Source organism: Corvus brachyrhynchos, unplaced genomic scaffold (assembly GCF_000691975.1).
Source record: "Corvus brachyrhynchos isolate BGI_N302 unplaced genomic scaffold, ASM69197v1 scaffold32, whole genome shotgun sequence".
Taxonomy (NCBI): domain Eukaryota; kingdom Metazoa; phylum Chordata; class Aves; order Passeriformes; family Corvidae; genus Corvus; species Corvus brachyrhynchos.
The window spans coordinates 10,291,721-10,304,578 of NW_008237919.1; the positions used below are offsets into that span (position 1 = coordinate 10,291,721).

Here is a 12,858-nt window from a genome sequence, read left to right on the forward strand (position 1 = left end):
AATCTCCTACCCATAGGTGAACGCACAGTAAGTTTTGAGGAGCTAGCAGTGAATGAGTTGGGTAGGAGGTGTGTAAGGCATAAAGAGGGAACTGCAAGGGAAAGAAGGTTATGTAACATGGAGGGAGCACCTGACTGCTGCTTTTAAGTATCAGATTCTCTTTCTGTCACAATTTCTGTAAAGACTGAAAGGGACCAACTGCATTGGTCACCAATCGCAAGCATATTTTTATTTCACTATCACAGCCAGCAGCTGTATCTCTTGATCACACAAAAAACTTATCAATCAAGAACTGGATTTTGAATTTCAATTTGAATTTGAATCCAGCTCCAAAAGCTAGATTTTTTTAAACCATAATGCCTATTTACCCTAGGTATCCATGCTACCCCATTTATCTCAAGAGGTGTTTAAAAGGTATTTATATTTCTTTTAAAGAAGATAAATAGAGTAGATTAAAGCAGGTAATGAAGCAGGAACTTATGCTTGATAGGTATCAACAACTGATAGGTATCAACCATCTTACAGGCTCACGATGACACTAAGTGAAGTCTGCACATCATATTTAAAAGCAGCATGAGAGACAAAGGGTTAAAAGGAATAACCCATTCTTCCTATTGTAAAAGAGCAGTCCTGAAAGCCAGAAAACTCGATAGCAGAAAAAAATCACAAGCCTCAGGCTTCTCATGCCAAGGGTAAGTCATATCCCAAAATACGTATCTTTCACTAGTTGAAATCACACAATCATAGAATGGCTTGGGTTGGAAGGGACTTTAAAGATCATCTAGTTCCAACCCCACTACCATGGGCAGGGATATCTTCCACAAGATCAGCTCACTCAGAGTCCCATCCAGCCTGGTCTTGGACACTTTCAGGGATGGGGCAGCCATTATTTCTCTGGGCAACCTGCTCCAGGGTCTCACTACCCATACAATGAAGGATTTCTTCCTTATATCTAATCTAAACCTACTTTCTTTCAGTTTGAAGCCATTCCCCCTTGTCCTGTCACTACAAGCCTTTGTAGCAAGTCTCTGTCTTTCTTGTGGGCTCCCTTCAGATACTGGAAGGCCACAAGCAGGTCACCCCAAACTCTTCTCTTTTTCAGGCTGAACAAACCCAACTCTCTCAGCCTTCCCTCACAGGAGAGGTGCTCCATCCCTCCAATCATCTTGGTGGCCTCCTCTGAACTTGATCCCGCAGGTTGATGCCCTTCCTGTGCTGGGACCCCAGAGCTGGGTGCAGCTCTCCAGGTGGGGTCTCAGCAGAGCAGAGGGGTGGAATCCCCTCCCTGGCCCTGCTGCCCACGCTGCTTTGGATGCAGCCCAGGACACGTTTGGCTCTGTGGGCTGTGAGTGCCCACCAGGTGCAGCACCTTGCACTTGGCCTTGTTAAACCTCATGAGATTCCCACAGGCCCATTTCTCAAGTTTGTCCAGGTCCCTCTGGATGGCATCCCGTCCATCAGGTGTGTCAACTGCACCACTCAGCTCGGTGTCACCGGCCAGTTTGCTGAGGGTGCACTCGATCCTTTTGTCTGTGTCATTAATGAAGACATTAAATAGCACAGGTCACCTAAGGGACACCACTCATCACTGGTGCCCATTGGGACTCTGAGCCATTGACCACTACCCTCCAGATGTAACTGTCCAATCAATTCCTTATCCATCTAACAAAAGTCTACCCACTGAATCCATCTCTCTCCAGTTTAGAGAAAAAGATATTGTGGGAGACTGTACCAAAAGTTTTACACAAGTCCAGAGAGATGAGATCTGTAGCCCTTCCTCTGTCCACTGATATAGTTAGTCTGTCATAGAAGCCCAATAGGTTGGTCAGGCAGGACTTGCCCTTTGGTGAAGCTGTGCTGGCTGCCTTGAATCACCTCCCACTGCCTCAGCACAGCTTGCTAGCACTACAGAGAGAAAACTTATTTATTGTATATATCCACGGCTGACTGTCAATTTTTACTGGTGTCCCTGCTGCAGGCATCTGGCACCAACAGCAGAACACAGTGTGTGTGATAAACAAGTAAACTGCACAGTAAGAGGAGACTAACGTGCCATAGCACATAGATTTAAGTATCTGCTCAGTGAATGACTCACTCATTAGCCTCCAGGAGAGAAAAAAAATCCCATGTGTTTTACCTAGTGACACATCTGTGAATGGATATTTCTATAACTGTTAGAGTGATGTCTGTGTCATCTTCTGCTGTAAGAAAGATCCAATACAATGACCTTGGGACTGAGGTTTTCTCCTTGAGATCTGCATATTGCCTGAAGCACTCAAACTGTGGCAGGATTAGGGCCTCAGGAAAAAACACCAGGAAATTAATAACTTTGCATTTAGACAAGGATCTGGGCAGTGCCTTCAATAAGCCTGTGGTCACACACTGGAGACAGAAATAAAATTCAAAATGAATAGCTGCATAAAAAGGTTATTATCTCTCCTGTGGGTCTTGTGATGTACTGCATGTACACCTACCTGGACACTGGCAGAGCAGACAGTCTCACTTCTGACATTTCCCAACTGGCACGCTCAACATTTTGACTTCCAGCATTGTCTTGCAACAGAACTTGTGTATGTGTTTGTGTAGATGTATTTAAAGTAATGTTTCAAGTAATACAGCTGTTATGACCTTTGCTATGCACATGAATTTTTGTTCTGTCTCTGAAGCAACATAAGACAAGAAAACTTCTTCGAAGTTTTAAGCAACTAATTCATACTTAGAACGTCAAGGGATCTAAATCTATTGGCCTGTGATAGCCAGGAGACCTGCAGTTGCAGTCAAATGCTAGAATATGCTACCTGTCTGTTCTGTCAAAACCCTGTAAGAGACAAAGGAAATGTTAATTTTAAGTTTGTAAAGAATCAGAAAGAAAAAAGCAGAGTGGAATCCTACAGGGCTCCTGACTTCACTCAGCTTTCAAGGTCTTGCAACACTTAGAAGGCTTATGAAGATCTTAAGTCAGTCCTTGGAGTCTCTGGGGCTCCTGTTCCTTTGGGCTTGTAAAACCTCTAGCTTTTGAGAGTCTCCACAGCTCTGAATGCCCTTGAGTGATACTGCTTTATGAAGCTTAAGGGGCAGCCCGTAAGTTCTTTTTTCTCCTCTATTTCTCACCTTCCACAAATTACTCAAAGTCTACACTAGACCACAGATTATGTCACCTGATCTTTAAACTGTGCAAATTTTCTCTCCCTAGTGCTCTTCTTGCCAGGCAGAATTGCTAAAAGGTGAAGCAGATTTCTTTAAACAAACTTCCATAAGATCATTACAGCATTAATTAACTAATGAATTAGCTTATTTTAATGGGTGAACTTAAAGAGGTAAAAGCCTTGGATAAGGTTGTCTGAATCAATAATCCCCTTTCTAAAAAGTTCTACCGGTGTTAACATTTGAATTCAGAAAATTGAGGGCGTTGCTCTATTTAAAATTGAGTGGTTCTGTGTCAGGGTGACTCTGGTAGATTTGCAACAAAAACCAAGCTGTTTCCATTTCAAAGAGAGCACTTACAGGGTGCCACATTCTAGCAAATCTATTCTGGCTCAAGTAAGTGCAAGAACTGTTAAAGAAGCCAGAGAAACATATGGAATTTGAACATGCAATATGTTCCTTCACTCCTGAACACCACAGAGGGGTTTGAACTAACAAACACCCATTGAAGACATAAGAGAGAAAGACGTTGTGTCTCACAAGTGCAAACAACTAAAAAAAGCTACCTTTTGTGCCAAAGTTCTGGCAATAGCTGTTAGTTCTGTTTAACTACACTATCTTTGATTCAAAGACTACCCCAGCAGGAACATCAAGACTTAAAAAGTAGGTTGCTCAAAAGATCATCAGCAGCCATTTATGAACTAGTTACATAAAAATGGCCAGAATTTAAACTCAAGGTAGCCAATCCCTTTGAACTTGTCTGATTGCTTCCTTGCAGAGAAAATATGAAGGTTACCCAAGCAGATGCAACCCCAATTATGGAGACAACACAGAGCCCCAGTGGCATCATGGCAGATCTTTGAAAACCTGAAAAGAAACTGCATCTCCTCAGCTTCAGTGTAATGATAAACTTTTATTTCTTGTTTCAGACAGGGTCACTGTGTTTGCTTGTAGCTTGTTATTAGTGTTGCATTCTAATTCCCACCCTCACTCTAACTCTAGCTGTGAGTAGTTAATTATGATACTTCACCTGAGCACTGCCTAGCAGCGAGAATTTCAGTCTCCCCAACCTGAATTTATAGCCTGGAATTAGTATTTTCTATTTGACTGCCACAGGAGATGGTTCAGGTTGCAAACTTATCTTGACAGTGGCAGCAAGTCACTGCTAGTTACCACCTTGCCTCTACTTCTCCCCTTCCCCAAAATGAGGTCACAGGTGTAATCATAGGGCACAGAGAGCTGTACTATTCAGACCTCTCCTACCACTAGATGAAAATAGGTGATCCACATGACCAGAAAGGTTGGACACTTCAGGTGTAAGGATTACAGAGAAAAGTAATAAAGCCCACAAAGATCATGTTACTCTATACAATTTTGTGTAGAGCGAGTCCCCATACCCATGTCTTTCACAAACACCGAAGTGCTGCATTATTAAAGCATCACAAAATTAAAAAATGCATGTAGTTACCTCTAAAATCAACAAGAAAGGTAAGCAATCACAGTGCTTCAAGACTGGGGGATGTGTTTTGGAAAACAGAAAGACATTTGGAAGACTGCACCCTCTACAACTTCAAATGTAACTTTTATCCCATTATAAAATACTTTCTCAGAAATTAAGTTTTCCAATTTTCTTCAGGGATTATCTTGGTATTTTCCAACTCCTGCTATGTCAAACTCTCTTTGAAACTACACAGCAGTACACTCCACACACCAACCTGGAAATATTTTCAGCAGAGTTTTAAAAAAAAAAATCTCTTCCAAGAAGCTGAATTGACAAGTTCATTTCCTAGGACCCAGCTGAGCAGGAGTCTTCAGGATCTGTTTAAGCAAGCACAGGTGTAACCGCAGAGAGTTCAACAGAAATAGCCACATCTCCTGCATTATATACACACTTGATTACCCTGCACAGAACCTCTTAATGCTTTTTCTACTCCAGTTTGTCTAGGTTCCAGAAACAATAAAATGAACAAGCTTCCCAAGTGACCTCTTGAAGACTTCAGCTGAAGGAACTAAACTTTGAGAAACACAGCACCTTTGAAACAGCTTATGCTTACAGGAGTAAGAAAAGTCAGTTACACACTACAGGAGTGTAGCTGAAAAATAGTTCAGGATTATTTTCTTCATCTAGTAAAACCATTTCAAAGCAAGTTCCAATTTCATGCTTTCAGAATGTATTTTATGGCTCTTTCCAGTTCTGGCCACACGCAATGCTACTTTACAGGATATAACCATCCACTAACAGGAGAGAAGGTATTAAAGCAAATAATGCTACAATTTTATCTCTAGGAGTAATATATTCTGCTGAAAGCTTATACTAGGAGGACCCTACAGAATACACTAGATGTCTATGTAACTTTTGGATTGTTTCTACCCTCTCCAAGCAGGCTAACCTACTAGTCTATTGTCAAGCATCAGTTATTGATAAGTCACCTTACCCAATGCTCTTCCTTTGTTTTAGCCAATTTTCAAATTCACATCAAACCTTAGATAGCATTACAAACAGTTTATGGGTAACACAAGAGTTGGGAAGAAGAGTAATACTTCTTAAATTTCTCTTCATGGCTCATATTCTCTCTTTCACACTACTCCCAACTTTGACTTTCCTGCTCTTGAGCAGAACTAAGAGAAGATTCAAATCAGCAAAGGTTTCCTGGGCCAGGATTCAATGGATTAGGATGAATGACTTTCAGCCTTTGCACCATGGTTGTAACCTAACTGAGCAAGAGAGCTTCCCAACAAAATCTTTTGTTCACACCACTGCTAAAATACTATGCAGGGCATGCAAATTGGAAAAAAATCAAAACCTACTGGGGGCTAGGTAATATCTAAAAAAATCACAATGCATTAGAAAGACAGTCTGCTGCTTCCCTCCTTATTTCTTATTGCAGCCTCTGCTGTACCACCATTCCATACGTTTTCCCAGTGTTTGATTCCATTTTCCTTCTTTCTTTCTGACTCCCCAAGTCTCAGGTTCTTCTACCTCCTTTAATTTCCATTGGACAACACATTTATTGCCAGGAAGGCAGGAATGATAAAACCAGATTTGTTGCTGAGAACAAAAGAGACTTTATTCAGAGAGAAAATGACATGAGAAAACACTGATTGCTAGGTGCTGCCTTTACAGTTACAAGCCTGAAATTTGCAGCTAAGTTCTGTATCCTCCTGAACTGAGCTCTGTCCAGATAACACTGAAAAGAAGGTTCCTGCCTTGAACAAGCTGCAATTTAGGACACAACAGAGTTTTTCACCATGTGGTCTCCTCCTTCCACAAACCTGCAAATCTAACAGATCCTCAGTGAAATGGAGGCTGACTCTCCCCCTGGGGTATACAAGGAAATGGGGATGGGAGTTTTCTCTGAAATGAAAGCTCGCTGGGAACTTTGTCTAAAGCCAGGGGTTCATTTTAGAAAAAGTGGTGTAGAAAGAATATTGTTTTAACTGTGATGATAGACAGGGCTTGGTCACGCATCGTCTTTCGAAGAAAAGGAAGAAATAAATGAAAACACCTAAATTCTAGTTCTCCTCAGAAGCTAGAGCTCATCTGAGCTGTCTCCACCTTTCTGGACATGAACCTGCACAACTGTCCATCAGTCCTGCCAGACACTACACAAACCTGCCAGTTCAATTCTTGACAGTTAAGTAAACAGAGACATATATTGTAATAAAAAAAGATAAATCTGTGTCTCAGAGAAGAATAAAGAGGGCTGTTCCAGAATAAGCAAATATCTGACATTATTCTTTTCAGTATTAATTATTTCCAAGGCTTCGAATTTTGACAGTGCTATTTCACAAATCCCTAGGAGGCTGCTTTACTGCTAGGCTAGAAACCTGACTGTGGAACCGAGCAGAAAAAGAAGCGAAAAGTCCCCAGACAGACAAGAAATATTTCAGTCTGACTGGTGAGTATTTCTATTTCTTGCTGCTATGAATTTTCTGTATCTTGAAAAAATTGAGGGGATGTGACAGTTTCCAAAACAAATGGAAACAAGTCAATTTCAAATCTCTTGTTAAAAATCATCTGGTCTACTTGACTTCCCAAAACAACCTTCCATATTTTCAGTGAATTCAATCAAAGTTTGTATAACATGTAAGCTCATTTTTCATGCCATGATTTGCCACCTCTGTATTTCGTAACAAATTTTCTCTTCCGTATTCTTTTCTATGTGGAAGTCTTGTAACTTTTTAATTATGTCTTGTCCAACTAGCAGCACTGGCAAAAGGCAAAAGAATTCTTGTTAGATCAAGTATTCCCCTCTTTCATGTGACACAGAAATTATTACAGTTCATTAACCTTTATTATAAACTAGTCACTGGAAAAGTTACTTTGCTAGAATCCACACTATGGTTTCAGCCTATGAACCACGAAACGTCAGAATGCTAAATTACAGTAAAATACTGCTCACCTCCTTATGAACCCAAGATTAATGACATGATGCAGAAGGGAATAGCAGCGCTACCAGGAGCATAACAGGTCGTTCATGAAGAACAGGCAGCAAAACATCACAGATTACAGTGATGTAATGTACACAGATTACAGCCAGTATTACAGCCCCACTTCCTATCCCACAACCTACCCATCACTGAGACATCATATTCAACCAGCAGAGTCGCCTCCTGTCCGCATTGTTTGAGAATACTCATGGCTTCAGCATGTGTTGTTCCCAACAGTCGGATTCCATCAACACTCAGCAGCCTGTCCCCAGGTTTGATTGTGCCCTCTCTGAAGGGAGAATAAAGGAATGATCTTTGTTAGTGTAAGATAAATTGATTTGGAGATAATATCATTTTTATGCAAAGCGATTCTCTTGCACCTTCCCTGACATCCATCCCTCTTTCCTTAACATTTAACATTTACTTTGACAGTGAGAATGATCAGAGGGCGCAGTGGAAAGGAAATTGCTTTAATTGGAAAGTCAGTGACTGGAAAACAGCTTACCACACAGTGAAATAATCAAGCCACACTAAATTGCAACTAAGTATAGCTTCTGCTCAACATATGCTTTCTTTCTGCCTTATCCACACAACTCTTTTTTCATACATATATAATAAACACATCTTCCTCCAATATTTTCTTAAAAATAAACATAAGGTGCAAACACATGGGTGCCCAAACAGATTGCAAAATATGAATGCCCATTTATAGATTTTCTTTAAAAATATCTTTTCCTTGCATAATTCCATTTTTCCTTTCTTCCTACCTAGAAGTAATTCAGCTCTAAATCTAAAACACTGTCTCCTAGGCATATCTCATAACCTATTCAGAATTATAACAGAAAATGAAATACTAACACTGTCAGCTCAAGAATTGTGGAGAAAAACAAGGAAACCAGGGGATGAGGGAGAGAAGAAAGTGAGGGAACTAAAGAAATGCTCTCTTGAAACATTTTCTTCTCAGTTAATGTTTCCAAGGTCAAAATGTCAGCATAGGCTACGGACATCAATCTGCTTTAAAGAAACTGCCCTTTCAGTTTGTCTAATGGTTTAAGGTCACAAATGCCATTTTTGAAAATACAGTTTGTACATAAAAATAAAGTGAATATTCTTTCTTTATATAAATACAAAATAGTATTATATACAAATATGGCCAAAACATGATTCTGTACTCAGAAGTTTTCTAGGTAAGGTTATGTGTGACCTCACATGCAGATATGTACCAACATCATAACAGAAGAATATAATACAACACTCAAACATGTGACAGTATAACTCTGAACCCCAAGAGAAAAAGATTGTGGTGTTAGAGTATAAAAAGCATAATTAAGAGCTACATCAGCTGTCTGAAGAATGCAAAAAAAATGTGCTCTGACCTACTGCAGGAATTTATCCCAATTATTTTAGGTGCAAGATTCTAAATTGAAGTTCACACGCACCATAACGTGCTGAGCCTCTGTGGTTGCCCATTACTATTGCTGCAGTTGTTACTTTTATTACAACAATTAAAGACAAACCCATGAATTTCAAAGGACTGTATTTAAGTACATATATTTCACTCAAAATCTTAACTTCTGTCCCAAATAATTCACCTTTCTCCATTTCTCTTTTACATGAACTCCAGAGAAAGATGAATTGTACCTGTCAGCAGGCCCTCCAGGTCTGACACATGTTATTACAACAGGACGAGATTTATTTCTGTCATCGTGTGCTCCACCTGGAAAGGAAAAAGTGAGAGAAAGTACACCTTCATTTTATGCTTTTTATGAAAGCTCATTTCCAAAAGGCAAGCCTACAGCTTGCAGCATGCACCTTTACAGATGGGCTAAAAAGGTAAAAAAAATGGCCAAGCCATTAATATGACCTTCCACTGAATTTTACGTTAAATAAAATCAACTTACTCTATGTATAGATGAATCTTTAAAAACATTTCTATGGAGGGATTCTTAATAAATGTTTATTTTTTCTTAGAACCTTTACTCCAAAAATGTGATCTCAGTATCACATTTTGTGATATATATGTTCACAATAACTGCGAACACTTATTGTTCTGCAATGTTTGAAGCACAGAGAAAAAAACAATCTATACCTTATGTATACTCAGAATAACGAGTGGCCACTAAGAAATTTAAGTATTAAATAAAAAAGAGGTTTTTCCTTGAAGAAAATAATCATTCATCATTGGGGTATATTAATCAATAGCTGCATCTTCTGTTCTCCAGGTCAGTGGGAATGTTTTAGTTGTACAATTCAGACTACCAGCAGGATTAATCAGATTTCATGCCTAATAGATACAAATACTATATGTAAATTTTTTTTTAAGAGCTATGATCCTCCTGCTGATTTCAGTGGTAGCAGAATCTGGTCTTACGTGACCAGTTTGTCATGTTTCCTTGGCATAGTTGATTATTTAAGGTTCTTCCATAAACAAAAATTAGAGCAGCTCATCAAAGCAATACATGAGGGTATGGAAAATGTAACACATGGATTTTTACAAACTGTAAGGCATAAATCTTGACATATTTCTGAGTGCTATAAAAACTTATCACTTTTTTTTTTAAATAAGAAAATACAGAGTTCAAATTCAACAATAACTCACCTCTTATTACAAATCCAAAAGTGTTCCCCTCTTTATGTAAAGTAACTTCCACAGTTCTAAAGATGAGACCTGATCCTTGTACGGCTAAAAGAAAAAGAATCCAAACCTTAACTGTTATTGTTTTTCTAATTATACACACAGATTTACACCTTCTCCAATTTAAGATAGATATTGGGTCATACAATTGGAAAGACTCAATTACAGAACAGTCAGACTGAAGACCTGTAATTAAATAGAACTCATCCCCTTTTTGAGAGAATTTTGGGCCAGACATTTTGCAGAGTGACAATGGTTTGGAAAAAAGACATTGATGCATATAACAGGTGAGGAATTTGACTATTACTGTTTAAATTATGGTATAATTTTGCTTTTCTTATAGTTACAGAAGAGTGCTAGAAAATACGGAAATACACAGGGAGACAAAAATGACATGAAATTCTTAAGAGTACCTATCGAGCTTGTTTAGCTATGAATACATTTACTTTTGTCTCTTAGAGAGAAGACAATCAAGATTTTTGGGGTGTTTCTCTGATTTCAGGCTACTAGATTAAAATGCATAATGCGTTTTGTTATCATAAGGATTTTTTTTTCTTTTTCAAAATGTAGCATGCTCCCTCAAAATTGGCAAGTTAGTAAAAAAGCTCTTTGGCTTCTAGTTGAGTCAGTATTTTCTCTGGAAGTACTAGAGAACTGGTGTACAGCTGGAGTAGGAGGTGAGAAGCTTAATGCACAGACCAATGCATTTGGGTGTGGTAATCCACTTTACAGAATTCGAAATCACTGCTGTTAAGAGGCCAGCAGACAGTCTACTATTAGCTTTTACAGGAAAAACTTCAGCAGGGTCTAAGAACTCTCTTTTCCAATGGGAAAAGGACTCTGTGCAAAATCACACACACTCACACTTCCCACCTTCCAGTCAAATACTGCAAACAGTACAAACACACATAAAATTTAAAAAAAATCAAAACCAAACCAATCCAGCTCTATAAAATATATGCTCCATGAGCGGCAGAACTAATGAAAACATGTGTCATTTAATGTTCCTGCCTGCAATAATCAGAGTTTCCCTGTCAGGATACCCAGAGGGGGCAATGGATGCCACAGGCTACCCTGCATGTGCTGCCAATCATGAAAGGCACCAGGAAGAGCAGAGCCCCCTCAGCGCTCTCTGCCTCTCTCTCTCTCTCTCTCAGGGCTCCCCTGCTCACAACTCACTCAAGTGTTTACTTCTAGGAGATGTACTATAATGTACTTTTTTGGGAGTTTTTCAGTCCCTATTAAAAAAGTTACTGAAGGGGACCAGGAGAACCACCCAATGAAACCACATAAATCTCATTTCCTTAGGAAAACAGGTGAAAGATGGCCCCCCAGAGCACTGCTCTGTGCTGTAGTAATTCCTGCTACAGCTTGAAGATGACAACTGTGTTACTGAGTCCATGTGGTTGCTCTCTTTTTAGTTAGAAACATTTTACTGACTAAAAAATATGAATTATGAGGAAGACAACTGCTGACTTCATTCCTATTGACAGAAAGTGGCCTTGTGTGTAGCTCATGATGAATCCACACTTCCTCATTTGTTTGGTGTGGCCTGTAACCTCTAAGGGGGGAGGTGAAACCAGCAGCTCAGCAGTGAGGAATGGCAGCAGCTTCCTTCCACTTGGGAAAAGCCACTCAGGTGGCTGTCCTTGCACCCCAGCCCGCTGTGGCAAAGAACTCCTTAACCCTTACCCACAGCAAAAGGCAGACACGAGACAGGCACTGCTCACCTTCTAGTTTTAGACACTGAGGTGGCTCATGCTGAAAATAGCAGCTGGATGCTCCTGCTGTGAACACTTCAAACATGGAAGGAAGCACTAAGCAGAGTGGGATTACCAGTGCTCAGCCAAATTGAATCTGTCATTATTAAACAATTGACATTTCCCAGCTCTGAAACTATGATAGTCCTCTCTCTGAGGGAGCAAGCACGGGAACAACAGCAGAATTTCATTATGTAAGGGGCCGGGAAGGAAGTGCCAGGATTTCTCCATGACTTACTGGAAAACTTACGTGTATGACAAATGCAGTGTGTTTAGCTTGCTCACTGGTAGTTCATGGAAACAACTAGACTGCTAATTATCTCCAACTTTATTATCTATGCTTGTATGAAGAGGCTGGAAATTCCAAGGACTTAAAGAAAAAGTTACAAATGCTGCTGTAATTTAGCACGTGAAAATCCAGTCTCAGTGGACAAGAGTGGCACATATGCTAAAAGAGGATGAAAACAAAAGAAAGCCCAGTTGAATAAATGCAAAACAAATAATGCTGGTAAAACAATTACATCCGCAGCAAAGTAATGCTGAACTCAGCTGATTAATTCAGATACTGTGCTTCAGAATATGAAGTTCCTTCAGCACATGCAAACGCTAGTAGACACAGGACACTCAAAAATTTTCAACATGCTTGTCAGGAGGTCCTAAAAACAACCAAATATGTAACTAGACTAACCCCCAGCTGGTAGAAAGCAGTGGGGAAGTTCATCAGCTTCTGAGCACCAAGGACAGTGATGGATTTTTTTGGATTCTATTGCACGGAAACTTTAAGGAGACAAGAGCTTCCCAGTTGGCACCTGAGATTTTTCTGGCCAAACACCAGAAAAGCACATCTTCTGCCCTCCAGTGAGCAGTATGAATGAACACACACTCTTT

At 39.8% G+C, this 12,858-nt stretch overlaps 1 protein-coding gene across 9 annotated transcripts in view; it reads right to left on the reverse strand.

Moving 5' to 3' along the window:
* Positions 1–12,858, reverse strand: part of GRIP1 (glutamate receptor interacting protein 1) — a 222,927-nt gene that overhangs the window by 68,207 nt on the left and 141,862 nt on the right. For all 9 annotated transcript variants that reach the window (XM_017733202.1, XM_017733198.1, XM_017733199.1 and 6 more), the window contains 3 exons: positions 10,175–10,258; positions 9,217–9,292; positions 7,719–7,864 (listed from right to left, as the gene is read on the reverse strand). In XM_017733202.1, the coding sequence (XP_017588691.1) occupies positions 7,719–7,864; positions 9,217–9,292; positions 10,175–10,258 (306 nt within the window). The remainder of the gene's footprint in view (positions 1–7,718; positions 7,865–9,216; positions 9,293–10,174; positions 10,259–12,858) is intronic.